This window comes from Pelmatolapia mariae, linkage group LG18, assembly GCF_036321145.2.
Source record: "Pelmatolapia mariae isolate MD_Pm_ZW linkage group LG18, Pm_UMD_F_2, whole genome shotgun sequence".
Taxonomy (NCBI): Eukaryota; Metazoa; Chordata; class Actinopteri; order Cichliformes; family Cichlidae; genus Pelmatolapia; species Pelmatolapia mariae.
The window spans coordinates 5299083-5315089 of record NC_086243.1 but is presented as its reverse complement, the minus strand read 5'-3'; the positions used below and the strand labels follow the sequence as shown (position 1 = coordinate 5315089).

The 16007-nt window shown below is 38.8% G+C and overlaps 1 protein-coding gene across 1 annotated transcript; it reads right to left on the bottom strand.

Moving 5' to 3' along the window:
- Window positions 1–285: 285 nt before the first annotated feature.
- LOC134616528 (neuropilin and tolloid-like protein 1) lies at window positions 286–14795 on the bottom strand. The gene is made up of 10 exons (XM_063461382.1): window positions 14566–14795; window positions 14236–14301; window positions 13326–13460; window positions 12975–13223; window positions 6737–6778; window positions 4714–4841; window positions 3882–4110; window positions 3342–3455; window positions 3113–3257; window positions 286–1371 (listed from the first exon to the last, which is right to left on the bottom strand). The coding sequence occupies exons 1-10, from the start codon at window positions 14591–14593 to the stop codon at window positions 846–848; spliced, it is 1662 nt and encodes a 553-aa protein (XP_063317452.1). The 5' UTR covers window positions 14594–14795; the 3' UTR covers window positions 286–845.
- Between the last annotated feature and the right edge of the window lie 1212 nt (window positions 14796–16007).

Below are 16007 nucleotides of genomic sequence, written 5' to 3'. Positions count from 1 at the left end.
CACCAATTTCCAATTGCAAACATAAAAGTAACTAGATAATGAATATATTTCGTGAGATATTTTATGAAAATCACTGATAAACTTTGTGTGAAATGCCAGAATTCTGTGAATAATGTTCTGGTGGCTAAATTCTGACCTTTTATTCAAATGTATACTTAATGTTTTTCATTTGTGATGAACTGGCTTTTACACACACACACACACACACACACACACACACACACACACACACACACACACACACACACACACACACACAAATTAATATGCTGTGCCATGGTCAAATTCAAGCAGAGGGTAAATATTTAATTCAGTAGATAAACATGAAATAAATCAGCCACAATATGACCTGACATACATGTAAATTGGATGATAAATAACACTTATAATTGCATTTTTCTTGCTTTGGTGTTGTAGGCATGTTCATCCATATAGGAAACACTTTAAACATCAAAATAATTAATGAATAATATTATTTTAAATATGATTTGATCCATGTGATATATTCTAGCCTAGAGTGGAATCATTAAACAAACAAGGAACCCAAAACGGAAAAAATGGAACTGTGATCCAGCAAAATAGGCCTACTCATCCTTGGAACCATCTCTCATGAATTACATTGACAGAGCAGTGTACCATTCAAGATAGCTCCTAAACTCTTTGGTTTTGGGGAATTACTATTAAAAAGACTTTTGGATTGTATTCTTGGAAATTACTTGGAATGTTTGAGAAAAAGGAACTCTACTGACCATATTAGGTAAAAAAATAAATAAAAATTGGCCACCTCTATTTGCAATATTAATTTTTACTGCAGTTTCATTTGGGACCTTTTGTTGTTCTTTTAATTAGAAGTCATTAGACAGTGTACGATGGACCGTGTGGTCAAGCCCTGATGGGCCGTGGTGGATTGGATGATGGTACATGTGGTGCTGACTGGTAGTGGGACCATCATCCATCATTAAATCCTCCTCCTCCTCTGCTCTGTACCCTCCTGCAGCGTCCTGTGAGTAGCTGTGCTTCATCACCACAATGTTCCGTCGACTCGTCGGCGTGTTGTGGTGAGAGAGTCGGGGCGACTGCTGGTTCACCATCACTGGCTGCAACTGGGGCACAAGAGCCCCCCCATCAGGTACAATGGTGGCGTCCCTCACGCTCAAGTTGCTGCGGCTACCGTGGACACTGCCCTGGTGAGAGCCACAGTGGTGGTCGCGGATGCATTTGCTTTCGGAGCGTCTCAGCTTGTGGAACTTGTCAAAGTCCTCGGCCAGGGCAGGATCGGTCAGTTCACCAGAGGGGGCACGGCGCAGAGTACAGAGTTCATAGTGAGGAGGCTCAAAACCAGGGTGGAGGAGGGCAGGATCAAAATCATCTCTGTGGATCCAAAGAAGGAAAGAGAGTACATGCACAGACATCCAGACCTACAGTTCCAGAGTACAGATACAATAAATGTTTAGGAATGTGCAACAGAAACTTTGAATGTAGCTACACAGACAATGATAAATGTGTATAAATTCCCATTAATGTGAATAAATTGTAAGATAAAAGTAGAAAGAACAAAATGCCAACACGTGGTTTTTCAACATGCCTGGCTGCTCGTGTGCAATTTGAAACTAAAGGTCTGAAATTCAAGCATTTATACATATGCACATTTCTAAACTGCAGTCAAAAAGCTAAAAAAAAAAATTGAAAACCAGACAAACCCTTTCACGGACATCATCATTATCATCATACTGTAATGATCGTAGCATATCTATATATGTTTGTTAGAACTTAATGAAACGTATTGCCTATAATCTGTCAAACGTATCTCTTATGAATGATATCAAGTCACTTTGAGCCACAAACAACATTGCTGTTACAAGGTAGGTGCTGCAATCTGTTATTTATCCAGGTAAAATTGTCACTGACAATAAAAATGACTTTTTCAACAGAGATATGGCCAAGATTGCAGCAGAAATTGCAACAAATGTAACATTAGAGTTCTATTAAAAGATATTAAGTTTCCATAAAGGACTGAATTGATTATAATGTAGGTACAATAACACAGAGTCATAGAGACAAAGCAGCTTATTCCTTCATTTTATAACCTCTGTGGGAATCCAGCTGACTACAGTTTATTTAAGAATATAGGCAAAGGTGTTATGGGTAGAAAACATATAGAAACATCAGAAATCACTTTCTGGCAGAACACAGGTTTGTGAATGTACGCCTAGCACGTAAATTGAGTGTAACATTTGCAAATACATATGCACGTTACATGTACATTTTAACAGTAACCAGAAGGTTTAAGTATGAATAACTGGCAGTTTTTATTTCCTATCTGGCGCGACTTCATCATTCTACACCATTAACTAAGGATGCAAGATGGTCACAACACATGGAAAAGAGTGGGGGAGTCTTCTTTTGGTCATTTGGACGCCATCTTCAAAGGACAGTGATTGACAAAAAAGTCCACAATTCCTCGGAGATAAAGTATTGCCTTACCTTTTCCAATCTTCATTTTTATGTTTACAATTAAAAGCCCCTGTTATTGATATTAATGTGAGGGTTAAAATGTCTGACCTGTAACAGAATTTTGAAAGTCGTGCCCTTTACTCTTTTACAACTACGTAAATGTGCAGTTTTAAACACTGCTCAAATCAAGCGATTTTGGCTAATGAGTAAAGATAGATCAAGATCTACAAATTGATCAAATCGATAGTTAAAGGTATATCTCAGTCCCAGCAAAGCACACATAAAGCAGCATCAGCATTTATTAGGAACTGTACACTTGCGATTTTGGGCTATATTCTGATGTACACAGGTGTTTTGTTTATTATTTAAAAATCTGTTCATATAAAAACACATCACACATCAACCAAGACAAAATCTTTGTTCACATGTAAATACTTTTGAAAATGTTCACTCTGAAAGGAAGTTTTGGATATGTGGAAGTCAAAAAGTACAGAGAAAGCTACTATTACCAAAAAATACCCGCGTACGTGAACAGAGCCTTGATGTCTACAAAGTTCTATAGTTCTGAATGCTTTGGTTTATTTAACCACTAAAGTCTTTCATTCCCCTTGTTCTCTTTTTGACAATACTACTAAATAACAATTTACCGAGACTTTACCTGCGGATGATGTATTTCTTGCGAGGCTGTTTGACCTGGATGATGACAGAGATGATGAGCAGGATGATGACCAGACCACAGGTTACTCCAATGATAGTGAGGTTAGTGTTATCTAGCGTATCCAGGATGCTCGGTTTCCTCTTCTCTGGTTGAGGGGATGACACAGACAGAAATCACAGGCGTGTTTTGTGAAAACAGCACGTGCCTGGTGGTTGGAATTTCAACATACCTTTGCAGTGATTCTCATCCCATGGGTAAACACAGTTCTGGATGCCGTTGCACACCAGAGTGTGGTTGATGCACATGTTGCTATGGCAAAAGAAAGTGTCTCTCTCACACGGAGCTGAAACGGGACAGGAAGGAAAGATACGGCTGCAGCAATATGTTCTATGTCAAAGTCAGACTTTAACTATACTCACTTTTTGCTCCATTTCTGCCTAAACAGGCAACATTAGCTATGGGCTTGCTAAGGAACAGCACCACTCCCATCCCTAAAAGCCAACAGCCAACACAGATAGCCTTCTGCTAGCTGCTCCTCCCTGAGCCTCGTTCTGCCAGAGGTTTCTTCCTGTTAAACAGGAGTTTTTCCTTCCCACTGTTACCAAGTGCTTGCTCACTGGCAGATGATGTATAGATGTATATACTTCATAAACTGTTGCAATGCCCTGAACACTTGTTATCCAAATTCTACTCATTATTTATAATTTTCCTATAAATCTTGATCTTTAAAAGATGTTTAAACAAATCTCAGGCAGACGGATTTACTCACGTTCATGGAAGGTTGTAAAGAGGATTTTGAATCTGCTCTTCCTGCTGCCCTCGTCTGCCCACAGTCTCACCACCCCCACAGAGGTAACCAGCATGACATCGTTGGCCACAGTGGAGCAGAACTTATTCTTCAAGTGCTCAACGGAACTGCTGCCGTCATAGATGCCAACAAAGTTACGCTTACACTCATTGGAGTTATGCATCTCATACTCAAGAAAACGCATGTAGATCTGTGAGGAGACAAATGGATGAGAAGAAAGAGTGCTGTGAATGGACCAGAGTTTAAAAACACTGGGACATCTTTATGTTTTTCTCCTTTCATTTTTTTCATGACTTGAAAACCTTCACTATTTACCACATGAAAATTCCTCTTTGAAATGGCTCAAATATGTAACAGTGAAAAAATAAATGTAGATGTGTAAATACTAACAGCAATACTGTTTAATTGGCAAGATTTTGTTGACCTGTAGTCATTTATTGAGCTCTGAAAGGCTGACATCTCTGGACGTTTTAAAGATGGTTTTAAAAAAATTCTGCAGTGTTTGTCTGAAAACAACCAACTTCAACATCATTAAATGAGAACTGTTTAAGCAGTTTCACTGAAGTGGTGTTCTTAAACTCCAGTTTCACATCAGTCATTGCTGAGCAGAATACTGTAAAAATGTGATGTTCACATTATGTTACAGGTAGAACACCGGCCTACTGTCTCAACAAGCAGACAATCAATCATCACAATTCCAGGTATCTGAAGTTTGTAGTAGAGTCAAATTCCATCTGTGAGTAGCAGAGATTGTTTAAATAAGAAAGAAAGAAATGGCACACAGTATGCAGACCTTGGCTCTTGGTGGAGCCCTGATGTACCATCTGCAGTCCACGGCTTCAGTCTGCTGCGCCCGGCCTTCCTTAGCTATCTGCGTTGAATCTACGTAGCCTTCTGGACCATTCATCTCAAACTCACAAACTGTGGAGAGTAGCGGTTTTACGTAACAGTTAAAGCAATGCTGTTGTAACAATGAGGCCCGTTTCAGTTGTTGAGACAAGTTTTCTGTAGTACTTGACGCTTGATTTGAAGATTTATGCAACCTCGACTGCTGCGTAAAATGTAAAATAAAATGGAATCCAGTGGTCTGCAAGCCTCATAAACTCATATATTATTGACAGTAAAACACAGGGAAAATATCAAATGCTTAAACTGAGAAAATACAATTTAAGAAGAAAAAAGATCATTTTGAATTTGATGCCAGCCACACGTCTCAAAAAGTTGGGCCATGCCATGTTTACTGTTGTGTAGCGTCCACTCTTCTTTTAACAACAGTCTGTTAACGTTGGGAACTGAGGAGACCAGAATGTTGCCTCATTCTTGTCTGATGTAGGATTCTAGCTGTACTACAGTGCAGGGCCTTCTTTTATGTATTTTTCATTCCATGATGTGCAAAATGTTTTCAACTGGTGTAAAGTCTGGACTATAGGCAGGCCAGTTCAGTCCTGCAAAGTTATGCTGTTCTAATAGATGCAGTATGCGGTTTGGTATTGTCTTGGTAAAATATTAAATGGTGTCTTTTTCCGTGAAAACACGCTTTTCAACACTGATGATGCCTTTCTAGATGTGCAAGCCCAGAGAAGACGGCAGTGTTTCTGGATCATATGGCTTCTTCTTTACATCCTATAGCTCTAACCCGTGTTCATGGACGGCACAGTGAACTGTGTTCATGGACAATGACTTCTGGAAGTGTTCCTGAGACCGGGCACTGATTTCCATGACAGAATCATGCTTTTTTTTTTTTTTCACGATTTCCAGCCTTGTCCCTTTGTGCACAGAGATTCTTCCAGATTCTCTGAATATTTTGATTCACCCAATTAGCTGCAAAATGTTTCTTTTTACCACCACTTACTTTTCTAGACCTCGTATTTTTTCAGATATGCTGTTGCCATCAATTTCAAAATGAACTAATATGTTTCATAATGTAAAAGGTTTGTGAGATCTCCAAAAGCAAGAATTATGTTTTATTGACATTTTCCCAGCATCCCATCCTATGTGAAAATGTTAAACAGCACTTTATCTCATCATCTTATTACCTCTCAGAATGTTAAAGACAAGATATCTTTGAATAGATAAATGTGCAAACATTTTTATTTTACATAGGCTAACTATGTGTCACCGAACACTTGTGTGAGTTTCCCCTTTGACAGAAACGGTTCAAAACTGGTTGTGATGTCACAAATTAAGTTTCCAAATTCACATTTTAGACTCTATTTAAATTTTCACATCTTGTAGCATCGAGTATGAAGGGTTTTCTAGTACTGTTATTAACAAAATTCTGAGGAAAATAACATGTATGTGTGGAGATGTACCTAAGTCAAAAATTTAAATACACCTCATTACATTTTTAGTTTTTTTAAAACTCCAACATTGGTTCTCATGGCAGATTGGGAAACTGATACATTAATTTGGAAAGGTTAAAACTAGCAGTTAAAAACCTCCATTACTGTATGCACATTCCAGTTTCCAGTAATCACTAGTAACACCGCAGTAATGCTAACTTAGGATTTTGCCTCCATATAACATTATAATCATACTTGCTAACCTCTAGCTCACAGATTTATGTACTGTGAGCTCAGACTAATGTGTAACAAAGTCACCATGTACAAACGTCTCAGTTATTAAAACATGACACATGTAATGTACTGCAGTTTTCCAACAACATGAAATCTTTCCTGCAGTATGCAAATTTGATTTAACAACTCGTTTCCTACTTTGATGTTAACACATATCAATTTAATCAAGCACTACACTGACTTTCTGCTTTGTGTCTAATATTATGTTGTATCATGATCACACACAGGTTTAATACTCACATGGTAGAGCTGGCAGTTCCCCAAGCCCTTTAAACTCGGGATCTAAAAGCAGAACATAACAGCGGTCTTGTAAGAGGCAAATAAATCTTTATAACATGATGTACTCCACGTATGTGATACACACATGCATTTACAATTGTGTACACATAAGGTGTTTAAAGATGTTTGTGTGGCAGATGTTTTGTGTCAAAGTGCCAGAGCTGTTATTGCAGAACAAGAAGGCTCACACAACATTTGCAGGTGGTCTTATTGTCGTGGATGATCGGTGTATAATGTTTAAATACATTTGCATGTGCTCAGTAAATGCAGTACAGTTGGAAGAAATGTCGAAACATGCAGACGCATGGCAAACTAACCAATACAGTCAAGAGCCTGGGTGACTCTGTTTAATCAGTGGGTCCATTTTACTCACATGGTTTTTCGCCACTTGTTCCCTAAAGACGTAAGAGTCACTGCTAATGAATGCAAAGTTTTTCTCAGTGATAACCTTTCTCCTAAATTTTTATCTAACATTTCTATCCTTACTGGAGTGATTACTCACAGGATGAAAACACACCCATCCATAGGGCACAAGAGTTCACTGTATGGTGTGATTGATGCAGATGATAATGATGTGAATCATTAGCCATGTCTCAACTGAACATCTAGGGGAGATTTTTTGGCCAGACTGTCCATTAGACCCTCGACCACCATCGTCAAAAAACCAAATGCAAGAGTGCTGCATCCGTTTAACAGAGTTCCAGAGAATAGGAGAATCATTTGGTGCACATACTGACAAAAAGGAGCAGCGTAGAACTAAGAAGAGATTAGCAATGATGTGACCATGGACCATGAAATGTTAGTTAATTATGCAACTTGCACTGATCAATTAATAGCGACACAAAGTGGCTACGTACCAAGTAAACTGACAGCCAAAGGGAGGGAGGAATACCATTAGCTGACAATAGCCAGGATTAGGACAGAAATGTTCCCACCTGACCACTTCAAATTCAGCTGATTTCATTTCTTTCTATTTTTTTGAACAATAAAGTTTGTCTAGTTAATGAAGGCTTACAAAATCTTTATAGAATAAACACCTTGATAGTCCAAAATACAACAGTTTGGTGCTTTTTAGTTTATCTAGTTTTTTCCAGTGTTTCTGAGCTGTCATACCTTCATATAGGAAACAGCAAGATGAAATTTTCAAGGCTGAAAAACCGCCAAATCAATTTTACACTCAGTCTAAGTACCTTTAAGTCCCTTTCTATAACCCACTTTGAACATTAATCAACAAAACTGCACCAGTTTAACACTCTGAGGTCTAAGTCATCGTATGTGCTCAAACTGAACCAAATCTCTCAATCCCAAATATCTGTAAAGGGGATCTAAAATAAAACACTAAATGTGACACAGAAAATTTTTAATTCTGTATGTTTAATTTTGTATAGTTTAACAGTAACTTTATCATGTAAATATCTGAAAAGCTTTTGATTTATTTACGGTTAGATGTGTCCACAGCATAGGTATGGTTATTTTGTCAGCTTCAATCTATTTTTATGGTGCAGAACTTACATGCACCAAACTGTTAGGATTAAAAGCTGCTACATAGTTTGAATTCCACACTTTGGACACAAGTGGAGACGGAGACTTAGTGAGGCTGCAACGTGCTGAGGCGTTCGTTGGCTCCAGAGGGATAACGTCTGTGAATCAGTGTGATGCCATATTAACTAAGTCTACATTTCAATACAGGCTCATCTTGGATATCCTCAATTCCTTCTGTGCCAAAATTATTTTCTACTAAAGTCTTATTTTACGCTCAAAAATGTGTTAGTTACAAATGGGTTACTTAAATGCGTTTTAAAGCCCTGAGTGTCAGGATCCTGGATCTCCTGACCCAGTGTTTTGAGTTTCTTGTGTCTCAGGGTTTTTGTATTATGATGTATGTTCTAAGTTCTCTTTGTTGCCCCACTTTATTCTATAGTCTAGTGTCTTAGTTTGGGTTTCTTGTATTCTGTTTAGTATTTAGTAGCTGCCCTCTGTGCCTCCTTTTTGTTGGTCTCTGTGTTTCTTAGTTGCTCTGTCTCCCCTAGTCAAGTCCGCGTCTGTGTTACATTTCCTGTTTTACTTTGAAGGTCTGTGCCTGTGTCCCTTGGGTCTCGTTATGTCAGATTTCTCACAGCTGTATGTGTGTGTGTGTGTGTGTGTGTGTGTGTGTGTGTGTGTGTGTGTGTGTGTGTGTGTGTGTGTTGTTAGATTCTTCCCAGTTTAGGTTTTGTAGAGTTTTCTGGTCAGCAATAAAAGCTGCCATTTTGAGTTCAGTTCTGTTTCCAGTGAGTTCACGTTTGGGTCCAATTCTTGCCTGCACACAGCCGGATCATGACACTGAGATTGTATTTTTTATTTCCTAGACTTAAGCCAACCCTTCTGTGCCACCGATATTTAGGGGTCAGATTGATTGTTCATGGCTTGACCCGCATATATTTTGTAGTTACATGTGGTCAGGGCTTAAGGCTCTTCATTTTGTTTTGTTTTGTTTTTTTTTTCACAAATAAAGGTCAACCTCTATTCTGTAATACACGAGATATGTCCACCAATTTTGTCAAGAAAAACAGATTAAACAAAATCTCTGAGCTTCAGTCGTTGGATAAAGTAAGCGCAAAATAACACAGACTACAAATGACAACGTTAAAGATATACTGCAAAATAAAATAAAAACACGGCTGGCCTAAGCTTACGTAATCTATGTGCCAGTTCATTTCCTCTGCCCTTATTTAAACCCACCATCCCCCCTCTACAAAAAGAAAACCCTGATGCTCCTCATCAAAAACAGAGAAACACATTTAGCACGAGGAAGGGAGCAGACAGATATTTTGTTCTAAACCTTTGTGCTGATGAATCTACTCGCTAGGTGGATTATAAATCCTGACGTACCAGCTTAGTTGTTGAGGTCAGATTAGACTCCAGCAAAAATAAAACAAACGGTTTATTTTCCAAGCATAAATTCTCACATTTTCCAATATTTTTCCATAACCAGTAAAGTAGCCCAGTGGTCAGGGGTTGTGATGTAGGAAGACCAGGTGATGGACGCAACTCGGCCTCAAATCAACAAGGACTCTCATTAATTCTCTCATGATTCTAATCTATTTCCTCTCCAAGCTCAGCCAGATTAATCACGTTCATTCCTGTGTGTTTGTGTGTGTTTGTGCGTTTGTGATGCAACAATACCTTACCAGAGGTTTTACGCCTAATGTAAGATGGAAAAAAGGGGAATACAAAGCCTGATTTATGAAAATTACTTGTATATTCATCTCATTCAGCGAATGAGTGAAAACTTTTGCAGAATTATTTATGTGCATACATCTATATGTGACTGTGTATATTTAGTTAGTTAAACTGTGGCACTGCTCTCAGCTACACAAACACGTCACAGATCATAGACTGTATATTAAGATGGACACAGCCACTCTGACATCATCAATTAGTTTACAAAGACTATTGTGAAACATCAGCATTGTGCAGCATTTTTGGCCATCTCTGCTTTAGCTTTTGTTTGTTTGTTTGTTTCTTTGCTTGTTTTTGTACCACAACTGACCAGATTAAGTCATGAAGGTGAAGTGCTAAGTTATTAGCTAAAGCTTAGTTAGCAAAGCATCCACAGACTGAGTGCAAACACACGGAGCGACAGAGCTAATCAGCCATTAATAACATACAAATAAAGTGCTATATAGTACAATATAAACATGGAAATGTACTGCATGGGCTTTTAGTGAAGCTAACTAGTGTCCATCAATAATTTTATTAACCAAAAACTTGTGCATTATCAATAAATACTTGACCAAAAACCGCCTGTGGCCATAATATGCTTAAATAGAAATGACTCTAGAGTCAGTCTAGAGTGTGCACTCTTGTTAAATATTCTTTGCAAGCTTGTGTGCATATGGGTGAATTTATTCTCTCCTGCCAACCCTGACGGGTGGAATTAGATGGGAGATTAACATTTGGTATTAAGGACTCATTACATTTGATGTAAACACACAGAAAACAGCTTCTCCTGATCTGCTAATAATGCAAAGCATCTTCTTAAAGGGACAGTATATGTTAGGAGGCTGTTTGGGAAAAAAAAGTGCTTCGGTGTACAAAATATATTGTCAAATCACCCTAATTAGCTGTAAAAACTGAAAGGGCATGTTTTTTATCTGAAAAATGTTTGTGGAATAACTCATATTGCCATGACATACACATCTGGCAAACAATTTTGGATAAAACAAAGAAAGAAGAAGAAGAAAGAGCACAGGATAGACTCTTAGGGCCGGAGAGTCAAAAAGTGGAACGTTCCTTTGTGGAATAATGTATTATGTACTGAGACGCAATCAAATTAAAAAAGAAGAAGGAAAGACGGATAGATGACAGACAGACAAAGAGATGCAGATTAGGCTTTGCCCCGTCAGTGTAGGTGGCCTATAAAATCTGCAGTTAATAAAGCATCTGCCTCGGACTCCCTTAAGCTGCTGCTGCGGCTCAGCGCTGACAAGCTGTATTCCCCTGAAGACAAGCTTTCATTAACTGTCCTGTGGGAAGGACTGCGGGAACAAGCCCCTCTGTGTGCGTGTGTGCATGAGTGCATATGCGTGCATTCCCCTCCTCGTCTCTTGTTAGCTGCAGCTGGTGTGCCTGCACTGCAAATGGAAATGTGAGCACATTCCCAGCAGCATGCTGCCAGACTACTATTAAAGTTGCAACAGAATGCGACTTTTTTGACATCGTGCTGTCAATTAGCACGAGGATGTGGTGTATATTGTTCCGCATCCTTTAATGCAATCTGGGGATTGAAAAGGCTTCTGATGAGTTGAACTTGCAATTTAAGTGCACTGAAAAATACAAGCGTTGATTTGTTTTAACTGCACTCTCAATGACCAGGCAAACAAAAAGGTGGGGGTCAGAAGGGGTAAAAGAGGTGGCTGACTATGCTTTGGGTAGACAACAATGCCAAAGTCACAGCAGTGAAGACTGAGAGCGTGCCAAGGAAAGGAGACACAGGCTTAGAGCTGTGGTGATATTCTGAACAGCCAGTGGCCGCGACAGATGGAGCTACAGCCAGTATGATGTAAGAACAGCAAGATGGCAGAAAGACACGTTTTCCACTATTTTGTCATGCTCTCCAAAGAGGGTGAGTTCTGTTACAGGTTATTTAGTGAGTCTCCTTATTCACCGTTCGATCAGCTGCATAGAAACTCGCTTCACTTCACTCATCAGTTTCTTATGCTTTTATAAGAAACACACAGAACTACAGCACAGAACTACAGGCAAAGGTCAACACTTAGTTTGGATAAAACCAGCCTATTAAAGTGGTTCCAGAGCTAAAAACAGCATGTCTTTTATCCAGTCTCCCTCATCTCACCCCCAACCAATTGCAGCAGATGGCTCTCTGATCCTGGTTATGCCTGAGGTTACTTCCTGTTAAAAGGGAATTTTTCCCTCCCGCTGTCGCCAAGTGTTTGCTCATAGGGGTTTTATGACTGTTGGAGTTTTCTCTGCATTATTGTAGGTCTTTACCTTACAATATAAAGTGCCCGGAGGCAACTGTTGTTGTGATTTGGAGCTACATAGATAAACGTAAATTGAATTACATTGAATTAAATTGAAACTTTACAGCCAGTTGTCGGACTCTTTTTATTAAGTCATTACTAAATTAAATAAATGATTAATAAAATACATGCAATAAATGATTAATACACTCATTACACTCGCAAATTATCCCTGATTTGATTGATTACCTTCCTCAATAAATTAGATTATACAGAGCAATCTGCATTTTTCTTTTATTTTTCCTTCCTTTTTTGCAACCATGTTAGCATTCAGTCACATTTCTATTTAAACATACAAGTAAATGCAATCATATCTGTTTTGTCGATGTCAAGCAACGTTTTACTCTGCGCTGAACCATTTGCCTTTGGCAAACAGTGTCTGTTTGCCAAATGCTGAGTTATATTCTCCACCTAGCTATGCATTTGACTGCGGGGAAGGTAATGTGCTTCAAATTTATTTAAACATTTTAATGCTTTGTTGATGGAGGACACTTGAGTACACCCTGACCTTAAAACTGAAAGAATGAGCAAGGCAATGCTCAAACTGAAGAGAACTTGTTGGGCTACAGTTCTACAAGGGTTTGTCTCTTTGAGTGACTGATTTAAAAAATGATGTTTAGTGTAAAATACAGCTTTTATGAAGACGAAACTTGCTCACGGCTTCATTCACTCACCTTTTGTGAAGTTATACCGTGCTGAGAAACCAATGGCCTCCAGTTCACTATCAGCCACAAATTTGATGTACAAGTACCTCCCACTGGAGCGGACATATGACGGGCTTTCCTGCCCGCAGTAGCGACCAATTATGGGAGAGAAACCAAAGGGACCATCGCGGACTTCAATGTGGTCGAACTTACACTCCCAGGAGGGCTCGATGGAATACTTTTCATCAAAGAACAGGTCGATGCACTGCCGAGGAGAGGCTACAACAGGCCAAGAGGTTGAGAGAAGGTGAAGTTAACAGCAGGAGGAGTGGGAAGTGGTACTGTAAGGATGCTAAAAAACAAAACAAGATAAGGTCTCACCTTCTATAATATAGATGCATTCCCTCTCAGGTGGGTATTTCTCAGGGTAATTCGGTGATGTGAAATACCCTCCATCAGGCTCCTTTACCCAGGTCCCACACTCCCCAGCTGGTGTCACACCCGAGTTGTTCTTTCCTAGAAGCGGGTACACAGGCAATATAAAGTACACAGTTTACTGTATCTTTAGTTTTAAAACATACATATTTTTGTAGCACAAATTGGATTTGTCAAATTTTTCCATCTTTTGAGAAGATACTGCCAGAAACAATGGAAAAAGGTTAAAATAGAAGACTTTCAGCATTACAGGTTATATTCTTATATTAACACTACAAAGCAAATGCAAAGATTATTATTTACTATCTAATTAAAGACTCTCCAGAGAGATGAGCAATCAGGTGGAGCACTTTGATCCAGGAATACACCCATCTTTCCCATTTGACTACTTTCAACGGAATCTAATATATAAAATACTTTGGATTAAGCATTTCTCCTCAAAAATTATTGTTATAATGTAAGTATGAACCAGGAATTATGAATGATCATGGTTAACTTTGTGTGTGGGTTGTCTTTTTTGACAAGTTCTACAAGCCTGTGCAAATCATGAGAGATTCTGGAAAAGTAACTGTAGAAAAGAATTCCAGAAGCTGAGTTAGCTAATTATTTACTATACTGTGCTACGGTAATTTTTGGCACTATATTGATATTTTATTAGTTTAATATTATTACTGCACTTTTCTCATGAGATCATTATCACAAACTATCACTCAATCTAATAATTAGTTTTATTATTTTTCGTGATAGATTAATATTCATACATTTCACTACATTTTAGGTTAAAACCCAGAGAAGTATTCGAGTATCAGACCACCTGCCCTGTGCATGAATGATATGGCAGGATGTGATGGATTACCTTGAGCTTTTGTTTTAGTAGCTGTGGCACTTGATAGCTCAGGTGAGAGGAGGCTTGCTGCTAAAGCTGACAGGACACAAAAAAGAAGACGTTAAAGATGACGTTGTTCGTCGGGAGTTGCTTGTATTTACTTTGAAAAAGCAACAACAGATAACTAAACCAGCATAAACACCGGTTAGACTAGGAGACTGTAAATCGGTGGCTGCTGTTTTTACTTTCTTATAGATGAAAGCTATTTGATATCTTATTTTAAAATCACATGCACGAACAACAAGGGTCGCTTACTTACTGAACTATGTTCAATAAGTGAACATGTTTCAGGGAACTTACCGATTTGCAGCACAAGTTTGTGCAGCATGTCTGTTCCCTGAGGATGTGTAGTTCAGTTCCTGTGCCCCCTTTTGCTGTGGGTTAAAGAGTGTCGATCAACCCACCAATTCCTCAGAGAATTCGCCAAATCCGAGAGCTGGCTTGTCCATCTCTCCCGCCGTGCGTCCCCGTCGGCTCAAAAGATTACACTCTCGTCCGCCACCAACCTTCACAATTTTTGCTCCACCTTTAGGCTGCATTAATCCTCTGAAAAGATACAGCCTCCGGTCATTCACAAGGCTGCGCTGTCCCGAGGCTTGGTGCCTTAATCCAGCCTCCAGTAACGCAGTCAGCGCAGTTATCAATACAGTTCACTGGAATCAATTCAATAATATTAATAATAGTAACAATTTTTACTATAACAAAAATGCAGTTGTACCCATTAAATGGTTTCATGTTTAATTGGATGAAATAAAAATGTTCAGCACTTATCAAACAGGCAAATTTATGTCTGTTTTCATGAAATCTGACGCAAAAACCGAAGGTAATATCTGTAATACAATTCCATTATAAAATTAAAAAAAAAAAAAATTCATTTAAAAAAAAACTGCAAAGGTGTCACCGCTAAGTTCTAAAGCGGACCGCACGGGGCTTAAAAAACAAAGCATTATGTTGCAGCAGCTGCTATTGATAATAACAGGGTAACAATGATGTAAAAGGGCCTCTTTTGCTGGAGGCATTTGACTTAAAGGCACTATATAAAAAAAACCACTTTGGTAAGTATGAGGTAGAATTTTGCAGACCCACGTTCACACAGGTATTGTAGCTGTAGCTGTTCCCATATTGCATGGTCACAAATGCAATGTGACATGTTGCAAGGAAGCAAAGTCCTTGTGTTGCAAATGAGTGTTAAAAACAAAGAATGCTGTCCACTGCAGCCCGTTTGTGCTTTTCATACATTCTTTATAATCTTATAATGTTTTTTCATGTTTCTTGTCTTTGTGTTGCTCACCACTGTTGTACTCACTCCTCATCCTGTTTAAATTACTCTCTCACCTAGCCCCACAGCAGGCTAAAACCTCAGGCTAAAGGCAAACTTAGATAAGTAGGAGCCAGGGATTTAAATCAGGTCTAGCCACAACATTTGACATAACTCTAATGCCAGTTATTGGTGGTGACAAGTATACTGTACTATGCTCTTTGCAAGCGTCTGCACAGATAGCATGCTAACACAAAGCTAGCCAATGACCCAGGTTGATGTAAAATGTTGTTTGCAGATCACAGACTATAGGTTTATATTGTATACTGTATTTATGCAATGTGTTTCATGTCATTTTACTGAATAATGAGATTGTCTGGCGAATAATTACACTATTATTATTATTGACACCATCTTCAGCCTGGGTGTTGCGCAGGACCTACTGAGACTGAGGTGGTCTGGGGCATTAGAGCAAAAGAAATGA

What these genes read in the sequence shown, in the direction of transcription:
- LOC134616528 (XM_063461382.1), bottom strand. Translation starts at nt 14,593, where the DNA reads ATGCTGCACAAACTTGTGCTGCAAATCG. An exon ending in CTTTACAACCTTCCATGAAC is followed by an intron (nt 3,456 to 3,881) that starts GTGAGTAAATCC and finishes GTCCCGTTTCAG; the next exon opens with CTCCGTGTGAGAGAGACACT. An exon ending in GGATGAGAATCACTGCAAAG is followed by an intron (nt 3,258 to 3,341) that starts GTATGTTGAAAT and finishes CCCCTCAACCAG; the next exon opens with AGAAGAGGAAACCGAGCATC.